We start from the raw sequence: 24,487 nt of genomic DNA, 5'->3' as shown, positions 1-24,487 counted from the left end.
ATAAAATATGCAAAACGCGTGACACGTAATTTTATATACGCGTGTGGAAAAATATAAAATACGTTGTATGTAGAAGATGATATAAAATGGTGAATATTTTAATATATATATATACATCACGATTATAATTTAAACTGCAATGGAATATAAGCTTCTTTTACTATACAGGGTGTCTCATTAATATATACTGGATTAAAGCACCATTTAAACGAAGGTTTCAAGGCTAGCTATATTTTTTTAAAAATACGAATTATAAAATATAAAATAATAAAATCGTTAAATTGGCAAGAAATTAACGTTCTACGTCGTTTGTATTTTTAATTCGCGATTCGATGATTTTTGTTGTATGTCCTAATAGCTCAATAGAAATTCCATAGGTTCCCCTTCGAATTCGCTATTATAAAATTTCACCGATTAGTAATGGGCTTTTAAAACCGGGATTTATCTCTGAGATTGCATTCCATTTTGACACGATTCCCTCTTCGGGAATTTTTCATTTTGATCCCAGAAATAAAGATTAACCCTTTACACTCGAGAGGCGAGTCTCGGTCGCCATTTAATCGGATTCTAAAGATCGGTGTTAATTAATATATTAAATTTAAAATTACCCAACGATGGAATGTCGAAATAAAATAATTTTACGCATTAATTTGCATACGATTTCTTATTTACCGTTTTAAAAATACCGTCGACTTTATGGCAGGAAGTCTTCGAATTGCTATTTTTCTGCATATTTCTGAAAAAATCGCCGAGTGCAAAGGGTTAATAATTGCTGCGAACACGTACAATAAAAAGATCGTACAGTCATTGATAAATAAAAGAAAATTTTTGAAATATCGAATATTTTTGGAAATATTGGAAATAAAATTATAGTCAGTTACGTAAATAAAATAAATCGAATGAAGCTTTTAAATATGTAGATACACTGTTACTTAGGTATCAAGTCACGTGACATTACAGTCGAATATTAGAATTATTAAATCAATCAAAATGTCTGCCTTGAACATGTTTCTGGGATCACTGGAAGCATGCAGCTGCATTTGTCAAAATTAATATCCCATTAAGACTGCCATTCATATAGAAACGTAATTATATATACCCATTTATTTTCATCATACCACTTTAATTAATATCATCTACGCGTACTATATTTAGGTATATATTACAGGTCAGTAGTTCTAGTGTTAAGCACATCCTGCAACGTGTTCCATTACGGTACATTCGCGATATTAAACGATACAGGGCTGTACAAAGCAAATATGATAACCGTCTATGAAATATTCAATACACTCTCGCAGATGTCTTTACAAATACACGCCAGACGCATAAATTATACGAAATATGCAAGCCGAACAGTGCACGCTTAAAACTTTGTCTCCCTATGCAGACGCAAAGGAACTTCTATCACGCGCAGTTCCCTAGTTTTTAAAACACCTCCGTTTGTTTGGTTATCCGCATTCCACTAGCTAGTAACAACCAATTAACGTTTGTCGAAGAGAAATTAAACGCGATAGTTCATAAATATAACAAATATTTACAAGCTTAACGTAAAACGGTAAAAACGATAAAAATGGCAAAGATAGTAAAATGCCAGTAATGGCGAATATGACAAAAATGGCAAAAATAGTAAAATGGTAGTAATGGCGAATATGATAAAAATGGTAAAAATTGCAAGAATAGCGAAAATGGCAAAAATGGTAACAATGGGGAAAATGGTAACAATGGCGAAAATGGTAAAAATGGTAAAATTGTAAAAATGGTAAAAATGGTAACATTGGTGAAAACGGTAAAAATGGTAAAATTGTAAAAATGGTAACATTGGTGAAAATAATAAAAATGGTAAAAATGGTAACAATGGTGAAAATAATAAAAATGGTAAAAATGGTAACAATGGTGAAAATGGTAAAAATACTTCACATACACTATTCTGGATAAAACAACGGAATGTGGATGTGTAATGTTTCCTTTTCGGTCACGAGTGGTTAATTCCTTGCTGTAAGGAGAGATTAATTCGATTCGCGAAGGAAATTCTTCGACTTCCTTGGCTCGGGTAGAAAGAATGAAACACGGGTTATAGTACGATAGAATGTAGAGCAGAGTAGATGGAATCGGCGCGAGCGCGACAGTGACGCGATAAAATGTGGAAAAGTATCGTTCGGAACAACGCGGATATGACGCGATACGCTTTCGTTACGTCATTTCTCGCGTAGCCAGCGTTACAAATGATTGCATTAGTTCATGAGTCACTCTCGCCTCGCCAAGCGAGCGTAATAGTAATTTTGCACGAAACCGTGCTATGGACACTGGCAAAATACGTTCTACCTGGAGGTACGGTATCTGCCAGGATCTATATGGATTTCTGCAGATGTATCGTTTACCTTCGAAACGCTAATATTACCGTTTCTATCGTGCATCGCACTTTCAACGATCATCGCATTCGATTAAATATTTATAATTAGAAAAAGTTCGGGCAAGATCGTAATTAAAAATAATCACCGCATTTAAAAGAAAGTTAAAAATTTGCATAACCTTTCATAGCAATTGTTAATTATCGAAAGATAACGATACGCTATAAATTAAACAATAATAACAGTTGTTAATTATTTCAAAATTTATTTCTTTTTATTTATTTATTTATTTATTTATTTGGGGAAATTTAAGAAAATTCCCTAGCTCTGAGAAATTTTCCAATTTGCAAAAGCGAGAAGGAAGGAGGGAAAAGGAGAAATGTGGAAACTCGGAAAGTTCAAATAATGGCGCGAAAAATAAAATCGGTCGCGGAAGTACGAGATTCCATGATATACCGTAGGATTTATTTATAGTGGCTAAGGTCGATATTTATCTAAATCAGCATGCATTCAAATGATAGGCAGTGAAATCATCTCCGCTAGCTAGCTCTATTCCTCGATGACGTACGCCATCGTGAAACTCGACGACGGCTAAACATTTTTATTGTCCTTGCAAAAGTTGCTCATCGACCTGCTGACTTGCTCGAAACGTGGAATACAATGAAGCGTATGCTAAAAAAGCTACGCGAAAATAAACAAAATGATTCCACCAAAATATTCTACCACTGTACCAATTTTCTTTTATTCGAATTTCTTACATAACCTCTCTTTATTTCGACCTAATACCTTTTCCCTAAAAAAACTACGGTAATTTTAACAATTTAAATTAAAATAATTAATAGCGATCGATAACAATATTAATACCAATTTCAAATAACAACGTCCTACTTGGAAAATTTTAATAACCTAAAAGAATTTCTTACATGATACCGATTAATAATTATGTAAAATTCAAGTCGCGACAGGGCTGAAATGAAACACGAAAATGGCACCAAACTGACACTGGTAAATAATTTATAAAATTAAATTACTATGAATTTGCTATAAATTACAATTAAAGATAGATTAAATTAAAGATATTAACCTAATTTCCTTATTTCCTCTTCGGCGTCGACATAAACGTAACACTAAAAATGCCCAGCAGTGCCATCTGTCCACGTCGAGTTTCCTTATTTACCATACGTCACACTTGCACCGTTCAACTTCTTCGCAACGCGCGATATTTTCTCCGCGAACCGTGGAAAATACCTCGGGAGACGGAACCGTGGTGTATTCTATCGTGTTCCTTTTGGATCCAACGAATTTTTTCCCCCCGCATGTCCGGTTCCTTCTCGTTATCTCGTATCTCGGTTATTGCGTCACGCCTGAAAATATGCGCGAAATTTCCAGGACTTTGTAAGTTAGTTCGCTCGCCGATTGGAATTCGCTTTTTATCGGCGAGCAGAGAGAGAAAGAGGCGGGGAAGGGGCGGTTGCCAATATCGTTCGGGGAACCATCTTTATTCATGTTATAATTTAAATCGAACCGAACGTGATGAAATATATATACACGTGTGTATATGTCCTTTTCCATTTATCTCCTCGAATGGAGATAATAAAAAAAAAAAAATTCGTCGAATCTGTATATACATTTTTCAACATGCGATTGATTTATGGTATTAAAAAAGTTGACAAAAAATTCTGCGCTCCCAGTACACTGGCATTTTTTATATTGCAAATAAAAATCCACTGCGAAAATATTCGATTCTCTATTTAATCGCGTTCCCAGAGTTTACTTTTTACATTTTCGTCATTGAACAACGTTAAAAATGGCCCAGCGAAATTAAATAACTTATACCGTTTGTTATACACCGATAAAAAATATATTAAACACTGATTCATATTTCCAAAGAGCAATCACTTATACGGCATTTCGCGGGACGTTTAAAAATATTAAAGAACGCCATCTTTGAATTTTTATAAATCTAATATGGCGGAAGATTAAATGAATAATAGGGTTAGGATGGGTGTTATTTAAGAATAAGCGCTTCTAATTTCCGAGACCCGTTTTTTCGCCTACCAGCTAGACACGCAATCCCGCGAATAAATAAATTAACGTATCGAATTTCAAAAAGGCGACTAAAAATAACTCGTGTTAAATTAGCCACGCGGCGGCTTTCAAACTCGTTATCTACTTCACTTCTGATAACTTGCCACCTTCACCATTCTCGTTTCCAGCACTACTTTCTGCAAGTTTCATTATTTTTCCACGTTACTTCGTTAATTCGCTAGATAAATATTAAATCGCGAATTTTTAATGGCAAAACACTATTAACGAAGAAACTAACGCTTAATAATCATGCATTAAACATGAACAGCTAGCAGCGAGTTCATTTATTAAAATAATTTCAATCGTACCATAAAATGCTGTTATAATCAGTTTCCACGAAAAGGATTGCTCGCCACTGCCATAGAAACAGAATTTACGGGTCACGTGACAGCAAACTGCATTCTTCGTCGCACTGATTCAACAACACCGATAATTAGTCGCACATTCAAACCTGTCGTCGATCTGTGTCAACAATAAATCCGAAAGGCAGCTTATCTGCGTCAGATTCGACAAAGAACGTCGGACAAAGAACGTTGTCACCAAACATAACCACAAACGACAAAGATCGTACACGCTGCTTCGTATATACTTCCATAATTCTATCGCGGCACACGCAACACGTTGCTTTCACGCGAAGAAAATTCATTAAGATTGACACAGAGATAACCGTATTATCAAAGTCGATAAACTCGATTCGAGAATCCGAAACGTGGATAAGAAGTCAAGCGGCGAAAATATATCGCAACTTCTAAACTCGAGAAACAAATATTCGAAGCACAAAGCAGCGTCGTTGCACGTTGCCGGGTTTCTTTCTTCTCGAGTCACTTCCTGCGCCGCCAGTGACTCACGTGAATCACCGAACAGTCAAGAAGAACGAACAAGACGAACAGGCGAAAGTATCCGAGAGAGAGCCTCTGCATCGTTCGTCCTTGCCGGTATGTTCGAAGCTTCTACTTTTCGCGCGAATCCAAATGACTACGTATATCGCGGATTCGATAAGTCGAAACGTTACCACCCGATAGGACAGATAGGCGAACCTAACCTGCAAGAAAACCTGGTTCCTTTCCAGCCACCGAAACGACACCATTTGACACGAGAAACCGGCATGTACGGACACGATCACCACGCGAATCAGGCACGTAATAATCGGTCGACGTGAAAACTATCAACGAGAAAATGGACGAAATGGATAGACAGATGCTTCTAATCTCGAAAATCTACGAAGAATCGGGCACCGCCTGAGAAAACGCGCGGGCGGCCACCGTGCATGATTTCCGGCGGCGTTTGCCTGGCGTGCCACGCCACGACGACCTCACGGGGGGGTTGGACGCTGTTCTTTTTTTAGAAACTATATATCCCTATAAAGACATTGGTTTTCCCCTTACCTTGTGCCTTCAAAATATTCGTTGAATCTGCTCAGCGTACTCGACGTATGTACACCCGTGTACCCCTCGAATCTAATGGCCCTCTGTCGCACTCTATTCGTCCCTCTCTTTCTTCCTCGCGCACTCCTTCGTACACTGTCTCCGTCTCCCTCTCTCGCCCGTTCTCCGTCCTTGTTCACGGCCCACTATATCCCAATCTACAGAGATTCTCCGGCGATTACTCGCTTCCTACTCCTGTGCTGCTCGGTTCGTCGTCCCGTCGGCGTAGCGAACACATCGAAAGCAACCGGGGAGAATCCGTGGACTGGTGCCGAGTAATATGGAGACACGAAACAAAGTTAAAAACGAAACGAACGTGTCACTGGCTGAGAAATTCCGCACTGGTCGAAAGTCTCGCGCGGCGCGGGTGCACCAAAGCTCCTCGGGGCACGGTCCTCTCGTTCGGTCGCCTCGAAGAGCCGATACTCACTGGCTCGAGGCGGCTGTTCACACACCACGAAAAAACAACCTCAGTTCAGACGACGGTTTTACTCCTCGTGAACGATCTCGATACGTTCCTCTCGGTTTTCAAGCACTTTCGCGAAAAGCAGCACGACACCAGCCCACGATTCTACCGTTATCTAGGGCGATGCCTCTCTGCTGCTCGCCGCTTTGCCCTCTGCCCGTGACTATGTAACTACGGGTTGCACAGATGGCGTGCTCGATGCAAGAAATGCGACACGCGCCTGCCTTATCCACGAATCACGAGTCGCCATTGATCGGTAACGATATAAAATATGAATTTCGAATTAAAAAAATCGTAGCGGTTTTCTTTGGTTTGTAACCACCTGCTAGTTGCATTTCTTGTCTAGGAAAATACCCGTGATCATATTCAAATTCCTTATAACAGACTTTTTTGCTTTTTTGTATTTTAATTCGTTTGTGATTCGTTTTTTATGACATTGTTGACTTTCTAATATTGTACGAAGTAAACAATTGGTGTTCTTGATCATTAAATAGTTTTAATAGTAAAGCGTTTTGTTTTAATTGTTTCACAAGCAACAAACAACGGGACATTGCAACATTGGTAAGTTATATTCGCTTATTTTAAATTTCATTATCGTTATGTTGCGTGTAAAGTTTTGAAAAAATTAAATAACTCGTTACATATAAACTAAAATAGAATTTATTCGTATTATGCGTTTATTTTACACGTATTAAATATTTCATCTTTAATATCGTAATTATATGTTAATATAACAAACTCACTTGCATTTAAATTGTGTACATGTATATGTATTTTTGATTCCAAAATAAAATATTTAAATAAATTATCCGCTTAGAAATTGAGAATAAATAATATTAAAAATTGAGATTATTACCTAAAAGTATTTTCAACTTACTAAAAAGTTGTTTCATGATGATTGTGCACGCTATAAATGACATTCTTCACGGTACCGCGTGATGTAATTTTGGCAATGTACTTTAATCTTTATGAAACATGTATATAGTACTTTATTATTTTCTTAATATTCAACAGATAACGCATACGTATTTCTATTGTAATTGTAATGTTAAATCCCGGAAAAGAGGTGCTGAGATTGATTTAAATAATTGAGGTTATGTTTCGCGTTGTTTCGGAGAATAATTTATCTTAATTACATTTATTAATTCTGTGTTATTTTTAATATTGATGGTCAAAGTCTTCGTGCATAGTTTACCAAACCAGTACTATTTTCTAATCTTTCGCAAACAAGTTTAAAAAGATTATTTATCACAGATGGAAATAAAGAAAAAATATCGGAAATTAAAAACTGCAAATCAAGCTGAAATTCTACGATCACATCAGAGAGACGATGATTTTGTCAAACATTTACGAGAAAAAGTTATCGATGTTCTACAAATTATTGAAAAACGAATGGGTTTGCTACCCCTTATACACTCTGACATTCCATTTAAATTAATTTATTATTTCTTTACGACGGGAATGGGAAATCAAACATTAGGGGAAGAATACACTGGGATAGTGCAAGCCAATTTAGCAGCTCAGAAAGTTCCATCCTTATATGTATGTAATTGATGTAGCTACTGAAAACTATTCTTAATTAACATGCAATATTTATTTATTATTCAGGCAAGGGTATTGGCAGTAATTTTGGAATGTCTTGGGGAAAAAGCATTGATTAGAGTACTGAAAAGATTAGAATTATCGATTAATCATCCTCATAGTAAATTAACTCCTACAGCTGTAATATTTTTAAATTCTTTTATACAACGAATGTGTACTATGATACCTACTTTCATATTAGTACACAAAGGACTATTTTATATGTTTGGTCGATATTATAGTTTGGGTAAAAGAATATCAGGAATAGATTACGCAAAGGTAAATTTTGCAAAATCTTATAGCAATATTAATTGATATATTTTCTATTACTTTTTTTAAATTTGAAGGTTTATGGTCATCGGCCTACCGATACTATTAGTTGGGGATTAAGACTATTAGGAATTGCTACATTTGCACAATGTTTGTTAAAAATCTGGCAAAGTAGGAACAATGAAAGTCGTTTTGAGAAATACTTAACAGTTGACGAGAAACATAATAAGCTGATGTGCCAGTTGTGCCTTGAAAAAGTGCCAACAACTACCACACCCTGTGGTCATTTGTTCTGTTGGTTTTGCCTTACTGATTGGTTGAATACTAAACCACAATGTCCACTGTGTAGAGAACATGTTGTACCTTCTAGAATTGTGTATGTAATGAATTTGTAACTATTTCAAAATATTTAGAAAAAAAAAAAATTCACAAAAACAACATGCAAATGTTTTTTTTTCTCAAAATAATTCTTAAGTTAAGGATAAATGATTCACTAAAACTATTTTATGCATTTTAACATTCTTATAATTTTTTTTAACATTAATTACTATGCATCTGTGCTAATAATGATTTTATACAGATGATAGTCATAAATACACATACATGTACCGCGAGTAAATTTAAAGCAAAACTAGTAGACACACGCACGCATTTACATATATATATACATATAAATATTATATATATATATATACAAAAATATCAAGTTTTTATTTATGCCACGCGTATACACGCCATTTTTTGTATAACAACGCATTATTCACATAAACGATAATGTACAATTGTTTTATTTTCATTGTATAGCGTTTTTATAAAATTCTAAATTGAATCAAGGAATCAATAACAATAAACTCATAATTGCGGGGATCGGGGAAAGAATTTAATGACGTTATAGTCACAAGGATGTGCGTTGAACGGAAAGAATTCCTACTTTCTCGGCAAAATTACCGAGTAGCTGACCAAAGCCACTCGATTCGGAATTATCTTTCATTCGAAATCCAACAGTATGACTATAGGCGTTATAAAATATTCTTCTTAAACATTGTAACTTTTCTCTCCGGGATCTATAACAGAACGATCAAACGTATACGGAATTTATAATTCTATCTTCATTGATGAAGAAATATGATAGTAAAAACAGTACTTACTGTGCCAACGACGCACATACTTCGTCTTCAATGATCGTAGTGCTCGATTCTTGAGACGCGTGTCCCGTATAAGTTTCGCAAAGAGGCTTGCAAACTAAACTAGATGTCAGTCCGTCTGTAAGCGGGGCATTAGCAGTCGTAGAACCACGTAAACTACCGGTTCCCGATATCATCTGCCAAGATCCGCCAGACGAGGAGGATTCGTTTCGTTGTCGAAGACGTCCAGGTACAGGAACAGCGACCGGAGAAGTTCGATTAGGTGGTAAAGGTGATCGCGACCCATGAGCAATTCCTTCTTTGTTCGGTGAAGGATAGAATGACCATGGTACAACGTTCCTACAAAATAAACAATTAAGAAAAAGGGCATTGAATGGATACAAAAAAATAAATATATGTACCCGTTACTGTGACAGTCATCTTGAGTTTCTGTGGAAGCACAGTGAAACACCGCTGGTGGATTGTTATCTTGACTATCTCTGCTATTTTGACTAACAGAACTACACCAACTATTCAGACTTAAGTTGGAACTAACTGAGCTCAATGTCACTACCGATTCGCTATCGAACATAACGTTATCTAACTGCGAGTCACTGTCGTTGCGTAGAACCGTATGCCTAGGTCTGCTATGACGCGGATGAATACTAAATTCTTCATCATGAATGTGTTTTAGAAAATAAAAGCAAAAGAAAAATATTTCCTCTCCTTTGCTTAATCGATCCTCTAAATCATGACCGAACAGCATCCAGTCATATGCTATAGTATAATAAAGAATTTGATACGCATTTAGAGATGTATGAATTGCACCGTCAGCCCACAAACTGATCCTCAATAATGAAATAAATAAAGGTGTGCGATCCCATCCTATAAACAGCTTTATTAAGTACTTATCCAATTGAGAATTATATAGAATTATAGAAAAAAAAGAAAAACATACCTGAGATACAATGAATTAATATGCCACTGCTACTATCGCTCAAATATCTTAATATGAGTTTTAAATAATTTTGAGTTAATTCAACTAAATCCCAGACTTGATATTGATCCCAATTAATTCGTAACTGAGTAGAAATTGAATCTTCTGGCACACCAATTTGCGCATCTACGTGAGTCTGAGACCAATCAAATACCAAACCTTTAGCCAAGTAGTCATTTTCTCTAAACTCCCTAAAGAATTCACATCCAGGGTATGGCAGTGAAATTAGGGTGAAGTCGGAATACCTCTTCTCTTTGTCTACTTTCTCCGAGGATGTCACGCTGAGTACCGAACAAAAGAGCTCTGTTTAAGGTCCTCTAAAAGTGGATTCATAGAATAAAAAAAACTGATCATGCTATTAACTGTTATGAAACTTCACTGACTCTGTGAAGAACTGAAGGACTGCTTTCCTAGCTCTCCTTGCTTTTTCTTTTGTTTTTTTTTTTAATTTTTTGTGTCTAAGCAATTTTTTTTTATCACAAGAGGACTATAGAAACAATGTCATATTTCAACAATATTTCAAGAATATTTAATATACAAAAAATAATTTACAATAATACATTATTTCAAAATTGATTTAAAAATATTTCAAATAATTAATACTAATTACAATTCCACTGATATTGTAAATAATGTAAAAAAAAGAATGGAAAAGGGCATATCTGAAAGGCAGTATTATTTTTTCAATTAATGCATGCATCAAATATTGCTATCAAAATTGATTTACTTACTTCATTCCAAATTTGACCTTTTTCTTCTCAACCATAAAGTCAATAATAGTTCCTACATTAAGAGTTTTCAAAAGCTTGATGTCTTGATGCCTAACTTTATCGAATAATTGCCAGTCACTAAGTACAGAATCATTCCCCCGAGCTTCATCTACTTGTTGTTGAATAGAAACTATTCCTTCGCTACCAGCAAATAAATAATCTAGCCCAGATCTACCATAAATTTCTGGTCCACCAGACAGAGTTGCTGATCTGCATACATGTCTACCTTTATACAATATTACCGGCAGTGGAAATCTTGAACGACACCTGGCAAATCTAGCACTTTTAATCAATTCCTTCAATTTATTAGCGTCATACATGCTTTCATATATAGTTTCTGTTGTGCGTGGCAGAGGTGGCGGCGTATCACACATATGTGGATTCCTATACTTCTCATATTCTAAAATGATAAGATGGCTAGGATAGTGTGCACTGAGATCACCTCCATTATTGTTTATGATAAAGTGAGTATAATCTAAATCAGTGAGCAGCAGACATCTTTGCATGATTGCTTGACTCTAGAAAAAAAATATTGTTTAAAATTTTAAGGCATGAATCTTAAACAATAAGAATGTGCATATAAAAAAAAAATTACCGTGCTATCTGCATCCTTGGCTCTATAAGTGTTTTTCGAGAAGTATATGAGAAGCTCCTGTAAATCTTGAATGGCGATTTCTGTCATGATTGAAGCAAGTTTTCTGAGAATATGGTACCCAAAATTTTAACTAAAGGACAATTTTTTCTTTCTAAGGTGGTCCTAAGTTTCTATAATTTTCATAAGGATGCTCATGAATCATTAACTGTAGCCAATGTCTTGCATATGAGAGGAATGGCACGAACACTGTATTTAAAATATACCACATCACAATTTAAAGTTTTTTTGCTGCTTGTCATGACTTGTTCTTAAGTTTGAAAAACATTATTTTTAACATAAACATAACGAGATTACAGGTTTATGAGAGCATCATATGTTACAGAATACATAAAAGCTTTAACTCTAGAATACATTGGTGATTTTATTAATAGAAAGTTTATAAAATAAACTCATGCTAACTCAAGAAAACAAAGAGTACTAACAATTAAAATTATAGAAGAAAGCATGAATTATACCTTAACAGTTTTTTAATGTTTGTACAATTTCTTTTAAAATAAACATAAAAGATCAATGTAAAGTACTATCAAACAAACATTGTACAGTTGTACATTATAGTAATAGCACCACTTTTTGGAAGATTAAACCTACATTTCTTTGATTACTTATTTAACAGAAATATATATTTCTCTTTTATTTGTGTTAATGCATTATAATAAATAAAGTGACCTTAAATTTATAAATTATCATTTAACATGCTTTACTTTTCATATACAGATTAGAATAATGATGAAACAATCAGTAATGTCTTGATCATCAGAGTCCAGATATTATATAGTATATTTCATTTATTTTCGTTAGTTCGACAATTTACACTTGTAGTTTCACTTCTTTACTTAATTATGTATTTTTGTTTTTTAATATTTTTCTCTTTGTCTTTTACATCCGACCGTAAAATTGAATTCAAACTGTCTTCTTCATGTTGCAAATTCTTTTTTATTTTACAATGCAGTAGAAACCGAATAGAAGATTATTCCATTTACAAAATTTTTAGGGGGAATTTGAGCAACAATTTCGTCGTAACAATGGTAGAGAACGCTTCGTAGAACGACTTAACCTGAGTTCAAGTCATGCACGCTGCTTTCATCATAACGAACACATTAATTAATGCCTGGAGAAATTCATAAAACGTCCATCGAACGATAATCGAACGTGAAAACGGAAAGTTTGTCACGGAGAATATCCATGGTATCTCATCGTGTTCCAATCTCGATGAGGATCCGACGAGATAACCTAAACATCACACCCGAGAAAATATGTTTCACGTTACACGTAGTAATTCGAACCTCTCCCGAGTACACTGACATTCTCTTTTTCGTTATTCGCAACGTTTTCCGGGCTATACGCCGAAAAATCTGTTATCTTTTTATCACCATTCACGGGTCGCATTTAAAGATAGTTCTTGTTAAAAGGACAAGAGAGTCCCTCTTCTTCGCTGTCGATCTCGTTATCACGACCAGTACGACGACCTTGATTTCTTGTCCTTTCACCCACGCGACAATAAACACGGAAAAATAATCTTATTTTAAACGAAACAACAATATTTTTTCTTCTATGATCCGCAAGCGAAACGGAAACCAGTCGTCTGGCAGGACGAAAGTACGAAGTGAAACGCAGCGTAGTAAGATAACCTATTTTTGCAATGTGGAGAACGCGTGCTTTGCTCTGATGGTATTGCAAATTTTACTTTTAATAAATAGATACAATTTAAAACGAGGTGCTTTTGAGGATGATTATCGAGGATTTTTAAAAGCATTGATTATGGAAATTTTTTAAAATAATGCGTTAGATTTAAAGAATCGTTAACTTGTACGATGAATTCTTTTAATTATATATTCATTTATGCAAATGATTCTAAGAACTCCTCTTCGAGATTTATGTCTATTAGAATTAATACATCATTGAGTTTTATAGCTGCAAATTGAAATTACATTTATTAGTGTTCCCTAAACTTGTATAAATCTGTTTTATACATGTTTATATTTTTATTTATACGACGCATATAAATACAATCTTTTGCGTATGACACGTGAGATAGGTTTTTCAAGTTAATAAAATATTAATTCCGATAAATCGTTACATTAATATTATATTTCGAAAATACAAACAATACGTCTCATGGGACAAAAAAAATTTACATCTACACAAGAAACATAACCGAAAATTTTTTATTTAAACTTGATGTCCTTGATGATATTTAAATTTTCAAACATTAACATTTCTGAAAGAAAAATAACGTTGAGAATTATCGTTAGCCACATTCAAGCAATACTGAATAGCATGCAAATCGCTGTAAGGTAATAAAGGAAATAATGATCGCAAAATTGAAATTAAATCATTCGATTTATTGACAATAGAATCGAAAAGGAAAGCGAATCGTTTGAACGTTTTAGTTCGAGATGGCGCAGTTCATCGCGACGATGACGACGGCGGCGAAACCACTCCAGTTCCAGCGGGGCGCGCATGCGCGACCGGCTGGGTATTTCTGGACAAACGATCCGGCGGAATTGGAACAGGAACGATCGTGAATCAGGACTGACACGAGCCGAGAGGTGGCAATAGACGCAAGATGGCGAGTACGCGATGAAACGGTGCTGCACCGTGAATGATTCTTCGTCGATTTTTCACGGGCAAAGCGTCCGTCGTATGTGATATTCGCGTTGGGTATGGGGCCAGGGGCGTTTCTACGTGTGCCGCGTGCTGATAGTGGACGCGCGTGCCATTTGTGATCTCGTTGATCTCGTCGGGAGGAACGTTCGTGAGGCCAGTACCGAACGAGACAGAACGAAAACGTGTGTGCGCGCCTCAGTGAAAGTAAACAAACGGTATGAGTGCGGTACTAGGAAGTGTCGGTGACCCGGCCGGTCTTCTGGACCCCGACGTCGAAAGCATTCTTGAAGAGAAGAATCAATTGATCAGCCGGCAATATGCGGAGATCGAGAGATTGCAACGTGAACTTTCGGAGGTCATCGGCGAACGTGACGCCCTGCTCTGCGAGGTGTCAAAATTCAAGTTCGAGCGCGAGATGACTGATCTAACACGTCTACTCGATGACAGGTATTTATATATTTTTTTAAATTTATTTTATTGACTGCATCCCCGAATTCTTTGTACGTATGTATACGAAACATTTGCTCGCGATTCAAAGCGTAAACCATTGTTTGAAATCGTGCGAGGAGCGTGGTGTATAGTGCGATTGCAATCGGCACAATGACACCTAGCTTTCGCTGTGAAAAAGATGTTGACACCGGTAGTGTCGACGCGATTACGTTAGTTTTGTGCTATAATTCAGCGGGCAAAGCGTTCGCATGCCTACAAATGTGTACGCATATTATAAGAACGTGGAAACGCAGTGGCGTATAAATAATGGATCACCGGTTTTTTGCTTCCACTATCTTTCGTGCGATACCTATCGGCACTGAATTAACACCTTTCGTGAGTGTTGCTCGCTGATGCAAGGAAAGTAAACTTCGACCAGAATTTCTTTTGTTTCGCTTTGAAATTTGATTATATACGATATTATTAATCGCGAAGCAGTACAAGCAGAGTTGTTTGCAACCGAATGTCGTTAATCGTAACCGCGTACGGCGGTTATCAAATTCAGTGGCGTTGCAGTCGCCAACTATGTTCAAATGGAACTTTCAACGATTAGTCTATCTACCAATACCGTTAATTTGTTATTCGTATATACGCGTGAACCTTAACGATAAATTTAAAAAATTCGAAATGCTCGGTCCGTAACATATAAAATACTGTTTTTCTTAATGGAATCTCTTATGATATTCTTTTTAATTAACCGTGTCTGGCATTCGTATGACGAAATAAACGATGCGGATCGTTTTTGTCGATCGGGGATGAGACGGTACGGCGAATGGAATTTTCCGCCCAAACTTTTAGCCAAGTGGAGAGTTCATAGCCATTAGTGTTTGTTGTTTATCGATTTCGAATAACGTTACAAGTCTCGGGACACATTATGGAGCGCCAAAATTCAATTTAAATATCTTTTTACATATATCGATATCAAGATATCAAAAAATGAAAATATATCAGAAATTTTGTAGGAAGCAGTCGATTTGTTGCTTCACGAGTTTCGCGCGATTTTCATGACATAATACAATTAGTAAAAGTTGCATCGGAATTTCTGCTAGTGAAACGTTATGCACCAATTTCCTCCATTATTGTGGCAGTTATTATATAATATAATTACGCATTTAAGAGGGTCTCTGTTTTGCAGCATATAGACGCATTATGTAAACATTTCTACGATGTAAAATATTCACGGTGCCCCATGCAAGGGTAATAATAATTAGCTTTATATTATTTAAAAATATTATTTCATTATTATTTACATACGGTAAGCTTACAATAGAAATTCTAATTAAACCCGAATCGATATAATATATTTAGTGTTGTTATTTTACAGCATCGCGGAAGTATCGATAGGTCTGGCTGGTATCGATTATTTGGGCGAGGGTGAAAAAATAATAGTGCGTTGGACTTTTTCACGAATAACAGTGACTAATAGACGGACAATTAACCTTGATGCAGTCGGGCCGTTTCTATTGATTATTGCGACACGAGAGAACAGAGGAAACCTCTCATGCTACATTGTTATTCGTCGTAAAATTGGGTCGATCATTAAATCGCTACGCGTTATCTAAAATCGCTACTGGCCGAACAATCGATTCGCCGTAATACGTTCGGAAAAACTAACTGTACACCCGCGATTCTCTATCCTATCGATTTCATATGCGTGCGAAGCTTTTCAGTCGAGATACGATCGTCCTCGGGTTGTAGGAAGCTATCGCGTTTCATGCTTCTTCGAGACGATCCCTTCTCGGTTAGGTCAGCCTTCCTGAAAAATTTTCCGTAACCATACTTGTATCTTTGTCTAGCGTTAGAGTAATTGAAATTTGAGAGAGGTGAAAGTCGTTTCGCGGGGCGCTGAATTCGTAGCGTCAGTCCTGCGAAGTTCGCTTAGAGGGGGCAGCGGGGCGGGATAATTTGAATTTCCTAAATTCAAGCCGAGAATTGAACTACTCGAGTGTTTGAATTATTAGAGTGAGTGAACGTTAGTTGAATTTTCGTGCACGTGTTTTAAACTTCGAGTTAACTGTGTATTTGAATATTTAGATTTCCGAGTATTTGAATTTTCGAATTTTCAGTTTCTAAAATGGTAGAATTTATGAAGGTTTCAAATTTGTAATTATCGAATTTTTAGGTTCTCGAGTATTTGGATCTTTGAATTCTTGAATTTTTTAATTTCCGAGCTCTTGAATTTTTTATTTCTCGAATTCTCAAATGTTCGAATTCTGGAATCCTTGAATTTTTGAACTTTCGAATTCTCGTGCCGATGAATTTTCGAACCTTTGAATTTTCGAATCCTCGAATTTTTGAACTTTCGAATTTTCAAATCCTCGAATTTTTGAACTTTCGAATTTTCGAATCTTCGAATTTTTGAACTTTCGAATTCTCGAGTCGATGAATTTTTGAACCTTTGAATTCCCGAATCCTCGAATTTTTGGACTTTCAAATTCTCGAGTTGATGAATTTTCAAACTTTCGAATTTCCAAAATCCTCGAATTTTTGGATTTACGGATTCTCGAATCTTTGAATTTTTGCACTTTCGAATTCCTGAATCCTCGAATTCACGAATTTCCAAATTTTCAAATACCCGAATTGCTAAGAATTTGAATTAAAAAGAGAAAGCAATTTGAAATATCGCTTTAGTATTCAGATTTTTCCAAGGTATTCTCATCAATTCAAAGGATACGAATCTAGCTCGAGGCGGCCCATGTTTCCTAAATAAGGTCTGTTCACGGTTGTGTGCATGCGGGGAGGTACACACCGAGCCGGCGATTTCTCACAAAGCCGCGGGTGTGGATGTGTGAACTCGCAAGGTTAAGCGCGCTTCGAGCCCCGTATCGTCCATCTGAAGAAGAAAAATGGCAAGGAGCGAATCGTTCCCACAGGTTGAGTCAGACGGATGCGACTGCAATTCGTGTCCCTAGTTCTACTCGCTATTACGAAACTAATTTAACCATCTATCTTATCAGAAAGCGATCTCTGGCACGACCAGTCTCACAGATTTTCTCTTATTCGCATTATTCGATAACTCGACTTTCAAAAAATCACTCTCCAGACCGATATTCATAAATATTTCGCCAAAAAAAGGAAAATATGTTCACCACTTTCAACGTTTCTGATCAACTTCCTATCCCAATCTTCAATTCCACCTTGACCGTGCAATAATTCAAAGCTCTATCAAACTGCGACCATTTTGATCCCAGTTCGTTACAAGACGGATCAATTACCTTTGTTTAATCGCATTGTCGATGCAACTGCCATCGTGCAGACGTTTCAGAAAGTTCGAACTCAGTGTCCCGAGTTACGGGCCGTTTTAATAAATCGGATGGCCAGACTATCGGGATCGGCTGACATTGGACATGTCAGAAAACTAGAGTGTAAAAAATAAATGTGTACAAACAAGAGGCGAATGTGTGTCAAATTTCTCCGAGTTTCCAATCGTGGCAGGACCAATTACCAGGTGTGGATATATTTGGCGTGACCGGTTAACCTCGACGTACTTGCACAATATTGCAACCCAAAAGCGTGCAATTCTTTACACGTGCAAGCCAGGTCTGGCTAAAATCGATACCCTATTCGAGTCTGTCTCCCGTTCTCCGTGGATCCACACGCTCTTTCACTCTAGTTTCAGTCATTCCAATTTTGTAACTGTTATTTTTTTTTTTTTTTTAGAACGTCGATTTTTCACCGTCTCTCTGCGTTTATTCAATTTACCTGATGGCCTTTTACAATTTATTTCAGTTAATTTTCTCTGCGGAATTTTCGGTCCGTCGGTTTTCAATAGGGATCATTCTTTTTCTGTTTTATTTTGCCATTCTTGGTGGGGTGGAATTTTAAGCTTTAGGAATTAGGTTTGCACAGGTACCTTAGGGTACTGTTTTTATAATTTCTGGGTCTTTCTTTTTTGAGGGGTGTCATATTTTAATTTTGGTCCTTTGGTGGAGTGGAATTTTAAGTTTTGGGAATTAGGTTTGCACAGGTACCTCAGGCTGACAATTTCACAATTTCTGTTCATTTGTTCCTTGAGAAATTAGGTTCACAAATCAGTTAAGCCACTTTCTCTATCATAAATCTCAACATAAATTCAATTTACTATTTTCGAATTCCTAAATTACTAAAATTCCAAATGAAATCATTTTCTGAATGAAAATCGCGATAACGTTTGATAGTCTATCGAGAACGATCGACCAGCTGCCACAGTTATTACCTTGACAGGGTGTTTATTAATCCAGGGTGAATCTCTGGCTGGTTAACGCGTTAAGTGCCTAGCCTGTTTTGCTTGCCATTCCGTTCAGGCTCAGACTCGGCCGTGAAGTGGGCCACCGGTGCGGGCGAAGTGTCCATAAAATTCGGAGATACTGTACCAATTCTTATAACAGGAATTCTCAAACGTTAGGTCCAAAGATGGCGAAGAATTTAATACTAAAAATTGGCACCCTTTGGTCCTAGTTTGGCCCGGTCAGGGGTCCAGAGGACCTAGGCCGGGCCCGAACGGAAAGTCTAGCACCGGCGTGGCATTTAACGTGTTAACCGTTCGAGTCCCAGAGGCTTTTGGAAGAACACGGTCGAAAAACGCTTGCCTTGATCGAGTGCGAAGAAGTCCAAACGGTGGGATAGCGCTTGTTTAATTTTATGTCGAAAAATCCCAATCGTCGCGATAACGCTTGTTGGTGCCTATGTGACTTACGTGCTTCGGCAAAGTTGAGCACGCCTGTCCGAAGAGAGTGCGATCGCGCTGCTTGGGACTGAAACGGTTGAACACGTCCTTATGAGTTACAATACTTTAACCCTTTACTACTGCTGCGCAATGGCGGCGGCCATGAAACGTTCCCTGGGTACTACCGTCCACGAAACGTCACCGATGACTGTCGCGACCCGAATGAAAACTTTAGTGTCAATCACGCTCGAGATTTCTGTGAATACCGTAAAACACGTTTTCGTGACTTCCAGTGCAACCACTCTTGTGGAAACCTTCTTCGTACCACGAATGTATAACCGCGGTTAACTCCTCTGTACCAGAAGGGTTGTGGGGGTCCTCCCTCAGCGTAGTTTGATGTCGGCTCGTCGCAGGTATCCCCGTGGTTGGTGTATCTAGAAGGGACGTTAGGAAAAGGAAGGGATGAGTGTCGTCCCGGGCCTGCTAGCGGACTCATCGGTAAGGCTTTGCTTAGCAGGCCCTTGCCTCAGACACTGGGGATACTATTGGAAAGACGGGAAGTTAGGAAATTATTAGGAATACATATAGGAAACTGGGAGTTTTCCGAGGTTTTGCGGGAAAGTCCTTGAAGGCGGAATCCATGTAGTGACGAGGGCGAGAATGATGGTCGCTACAGGGTTAAAAGCGTTCTACAGTGTTCCGGATTTGGCACCTTTTGGTCACAGTTTGGGCCGGTACCTAGGAAGTCATCACCGAGAGTTAGATTCGTTAGAATCGAGTTCTCTCTCTCTGTCTCCATTTACTCGAGGGCAATATCGGACTGCGAAGTGACGGTGAAGACCGGTCGCGGGGTCACGCGTCCCGACGTTATCGCTACTGTACGATCCGCGACTATGCGTTTGAGTTCACCAGACTCGCGTGCACGGTAAACGTCCGTTGTACGGGTTCGTACAGCACGAGTGCATATCTCTCGCGTTTGTACAACACGGGCTCGTATAACGTGGCTTTATACGGTGCAGCTTTATGCAACGAATGGCGTTTATATAACGCGAGCTTATACAAAACACGTTTCGTATAGGGCTCGTGTAACGTGATCGAAAAATTGTCACGGTGTACGGGTGATATGGCAAAAATGATTTATGTAATACAATGTAAATTTGTGTTATTACGAAGTAGATGTGTTAATGTTTTTGTGATGGTATTGGCGATGTGTAATTGGTATAATTGGAGTATTAAACGATACTAATCGGTAGTATTACTGTGGCTAGGGTTATGTTCAAGTGGAATATGGTGAAAGTTATTCGTGTAATACGAAATTGAAATTATTATGTTGTTCAATTAGGGAAATTTATATTATTAGAGCATAGGCACGTTAATGTTTTTTATATTATTTTATTAATTTTTATAATTGTGGTTATATTGGTTTGGTATTATGTATCGTAAATTTGTGTGAATATCATATTCAAATATCATATAAATTTATGTAAATATTATATAGAAATATCGTATAAATTTATTTAATATATTATATATTTCTGTATTTACATATATTTTTCTATTTCTATTTTTCTATTTCTCTATATATTGCTATTTTTCTATTTTTCTATTTTTCTATATTTGTATATATTTCTATATTCCTATATTGCTATTTTTCTATTTTTCTATATTTGTATATATTTCTGTATTTGTATATATTTCTATATTCCTATATTCCTATTTTTCTATTTTTCTATTTCTCTCTATATTGCTATATTTCTATATTTCTACATTTATATATTTCTATTTTTTATTTTTCTAGTTTTCGATTTCTCTATATATTGCTATATTTCTATCTTTCTATTTTTCTGTATATTGCTATATTTTCTATATTTCTATTTCTCTATATATTGCTATATTTCTATATTTCTACATTTATATATTTCTATTTTTTTATTTTTCTATATTTCTATTTTTCTATTTATTGCTATATTTCTATATTTTTATCTTTCTATATTTCTATTTTTCTATTTTTCTATATTTCTATATTTCTACATTTCTATATTTATATTTTTCTATTTTTTTATTTTCCTATATATTTTTATTTTCCTATTTTTCTATATTTATATTTTTCTATTTTTCTATTTCCTATATTTCTATTTCTCTATATTTACATACATTTCTCTATTTCCATATTTACATATCTTTATACATTTCTCTACAGCTCAAATAATATAATTGAAATATTAACCATCACTACAGAGTAACATCGCTGTAATTACGATTATATTCATATAACACTGCTTGCTATTACGTGGCTCAAAAATCATACCAGTCTTCGTACAACACCGAAGAAAATACCTGCACTAATTACAAATTTGCATCTTTACGATGTACGTATATCGCTATCGCAACGTTGCGATACTGCTATAATGATACATAAACGATCAACGAACATGGTTGCAACCAAAGTCGTACTCGTATAACACGAATCTTCTGGTATTCGTCGTGTTCTACGATCACTCTCCATACTTGGAAAGTTCGAAATTAATTATGAACGTGGAAGTACAGGCACGCGATATTTTATGCTTCGAAAACGCGATTTTCTAATTATATATTCGCAAAGAAGATTTTAAATTCAACTTTCGACGTCTTTTCTAATTTTTCCCCCCTTCTCGACGATTCTCGAGTTAACGCGATTGTCTCGGACATGTAAAGAACGTTGCATATAAATCGATCCTCTCGGTAGGTATTTCGACCTGACTCCATTTTAGATCCGAATATAGTTCAATCCGGGTGCATAAACGCATACGAGATGCAGCCTTTTCGTATATCAGGGATGTCTCGATTTATCACTGATATTGGTATTCCTCGAACGTGTAGACGTACAATCGGATATAGATTTGTTGCTTTTACGTCAGCCTCTGTGTTTGATGGACCAGTGTAATCGTCTTCCCTATACTTCGAGTGTCTGCTTATGATAGGTAGCATAAGTGAGTATTTATAGATCATTTCAACAGATATTTTCGAATAGATATTGCAAGATATTCGTAGATTAATTATTATATAAATTAATAAATTTATGCAGTACAAAATTTGAATTTATTATTAAAATTTATTATTATTTATTAAAATTCAGTAATTTTCATCGATTTTGATATTTTTTTTTTTTGAGGAATGTATAATAAGTTCTTTGTGTTTTTATTTTCACTTTATTTCTTATTTTTATTTCATTTTCTCAGCGAGCTTTAATTCATTAGTATTTATTATTAAAATATATTATTGTTATTAGTTGTTGGTATAGTATTAATTAATAAACGTATTTTGCAATTTTTATTGATTTTTATATTATTTAAACGAATGTACAATAGATTTTTCATATTTTTATTTTTATTTAATCTCCTCAACAATTTTCAGTTATTATTGTCATAATCTCATAATACATAATCCCATTGCCATATCCCATAATACAATGTTCATTTCATCGAATTAGTAGTTCAGACGAATTTTCGTCTTTCATTTTCCATTCCTGGATTTCTGGCTGAAAAATATATTTATTTCGAATTTTCAATCATCAAAAAATATTTTCAGTTTCTGTTTTCTTCGGTGTTTCTTTCACAGATTTCTTCTGTGATCTGAATTTGATCGTTTTCTCAGTTTATTTTAAATATATTCAAAATTTTTAGTATGGTAATAATTAAATAAAAAATTAGTATTCGTGGCTGAAAAATTTTCAACTTCGATCATTCCTACATTTTTACATCTAATTTTTATTTTCACAATTTTCAACCCTCTTTATTTTTCCATTTTTTCCACCCAAAATATTATAATATACTTACAGAAGAGATTTCCAATTTTTATTCAATTTCTTCAGTGATTATTGTTAATAATTTTCTCGAAACATTCCAACAATAAAAAATTAAAATCAATGCCAATGATCTTCATCTTTATCACAGTTTCTTAATATATCAGTCTCATCCAATTTTTATTCATTTATCATTTTTTATCTCCACAATTTTCAACCCTCTTCATTTTTCCATTTTTCCACTCAAAATATTAATGTATAATATACTGGCAGAAAAGATTTTCAATTTTTATTCAATTTTTCCAGTGATCATCGTTAATAATTTTCTTGAAACATTGCAACGATAAAATATTAAAATCAGTGCCAATGATCTTTATTTTCATTATCGTTTCTCAGTATAGTTTCTCAGTATACCAGACTCATCCAATTTTTATTCATTAATCAATCTTTATCTCCACAATTTTCAACCCTCTTCCTTTTTCCATTTTTCCATTTTCTATTTTTCCACCCAAAATATTATAATATACTGGGAGAAGAGACTTTTAATTTTCATTCAATTTCCTCAACGATTTCCGTTAATAATTTTCTGGAAATAGTGCACGATAAAAACTCGGCAGATAAAATATAAAAATCGACACCGATGATCTTCATCTTCATCGTCGTTTCTCAATCTTCCTCTCAGAAGTGCTATATTTATCCACCACTTCCTGTCTTCGAGAGCCTCTCGAGACACTTCAGCGATAAATCCCACATGGAACATCTTCCTGTCTTATCAATCTCACCTTGCCACCTTCCCTCGTACGGAATATCTTCGCCATCTTGGCTAAAATCGCAGGAAAGCTCGAAAAGAGTCTCAGATCCTCGTGAGTTTCCCAATTTCGATTTCGAAACGGGTTTCGCGAGTTGATGGTTCAGAAGGTTGGACAACGACGGAAAGATAGGCTAATTCGACGTTTAAACGGGAAAATTGGTTATACAAATAGAAATATGGCGCGGAAGTCGACTGTGGTCACACGTCGCTGGCTTCTCGGCGATTTCTCCGGTAATCGCGGTGGAAAACGAAATGGAAAATCGCGTGGGTTGCCTTGCAACGGTGTGAACGTGACCTTAACTTTTTCGAAACGAAATCGCATTTTTTCCGCTCCTTTGCCTTGTAATCGCACGACGAATTTTGATCTGGACGAAATACATCGAATATTACAAAGAAAAATAATTTATTTATATTTTTTTTATATAGAATAG

At 35.9% G+C, this 24,487-nt stretch overlaps 4 protein-coding genes across 6 annotated transcripts in view; 2 read left to right on the top strand and 2 right to left on the bottom strand.

The window, feature by feature from the left end:
- Rap1 (RAS oncogene family member Rap1) overlaps positions 1-6,494 on the bottom strand; it is an 89,716-nt gene extending 83,222 nt beyond the window's left edge. For both annotated transcript variants that reach the window (XM_017898803.1, XM_017898802.1), the window contains exon 1: positions 5,822-6,494. The gene's annotated coding sequence lies outside the window, so the exon portion shown is untranslated. The remainder of the gene's footprint in view (positions 1-5,821) is intronic.
- Positions 6,495-7,580: 1,086 nt separating this feature from the next.
- Pex10 (peroxisomal biogenesis factor 10) lies at positions 7,581-8,572 on the top strand. The gene is made up of 3 exons (XM_017898799.1): positions 7,581-7,868; positions 7,935-8,186; positions 8,255-8,572. Exons 1-3 carry the CDS (start codon positions 7,581-7,583, stop codon positions 8,570-8,572), a joined length of 858 nt encoding a protein of 285 aa, XP_017754288.1.
- A 470-nt stretch (positions 8,573-9,042) lies between these two features.
- EDTP (Egg-derived tyrosine phosphatase) lies at positions 9,043-11,925 on the bottom strand. The gene is made up of 6 exons (XM_017898793.1): positions 11,664-11,925; positions 11,030-11,586; positions 10,260-10,579; positions 9,724-10,186; positions 9,326-9,661; positions 9,043-9,241 (listed from the first exon to the last, which is right to left on the bottom strand). Exons 1-6 carry the CDS (start codon positions 11,748-11,750, stop codon positions 9,073-9,075), a joined length of 1,932 nt encoding a protein of 643 aa, XP_017754282.1. The 5' UTR covers positions 11,751-11,925; the 3' UTR covers positions 9,043-9,072.
- A 2,382-nt stretch (positions 11,926-14,307) lies between these two features.
- Positions 14,308-24,487, top strand: part of siz (Brefeldin-resistant Arf-GEF family protein schizo) — a 125,190-nt gene continuing 115,010 nt past the window's right edge. For both annotated transcript variants that reach the window (XM_017898823.1, XM_017898821.1), the window contains exon 1: positions 14,308-14,777. In XM_017898823.1, the coding sequence (XP_017754312.1) occupies positions 14,548-14,777 (230 nt within the window). In that variant the 5' untranslated portion in view covers positions 14,308-14,547. The remainder of the gene's footprint in view (positions 14,778-24,487) is intronic.

This window comes from Eufriesea mexicana, unplaced genomic scaffold (genome assembly GCF_001483705.2).
Source record: "Eufriesea mexicana isolate 0111107269 unplaced genomic scaffold, ASM148370v2 scaffold752, whole genome shotgun sequence".
Lineage (NCBI taxonomy): Eukaryota > Metazoa > Arthropoda > Insecta > Hymenoptera > Apidae > Eufriesea > Eufriesea mexicana.
Note: the sequence above shows the minus strand (reverse complement) of the source record. Positions and strands in the feature narration are given on the sequence as shown.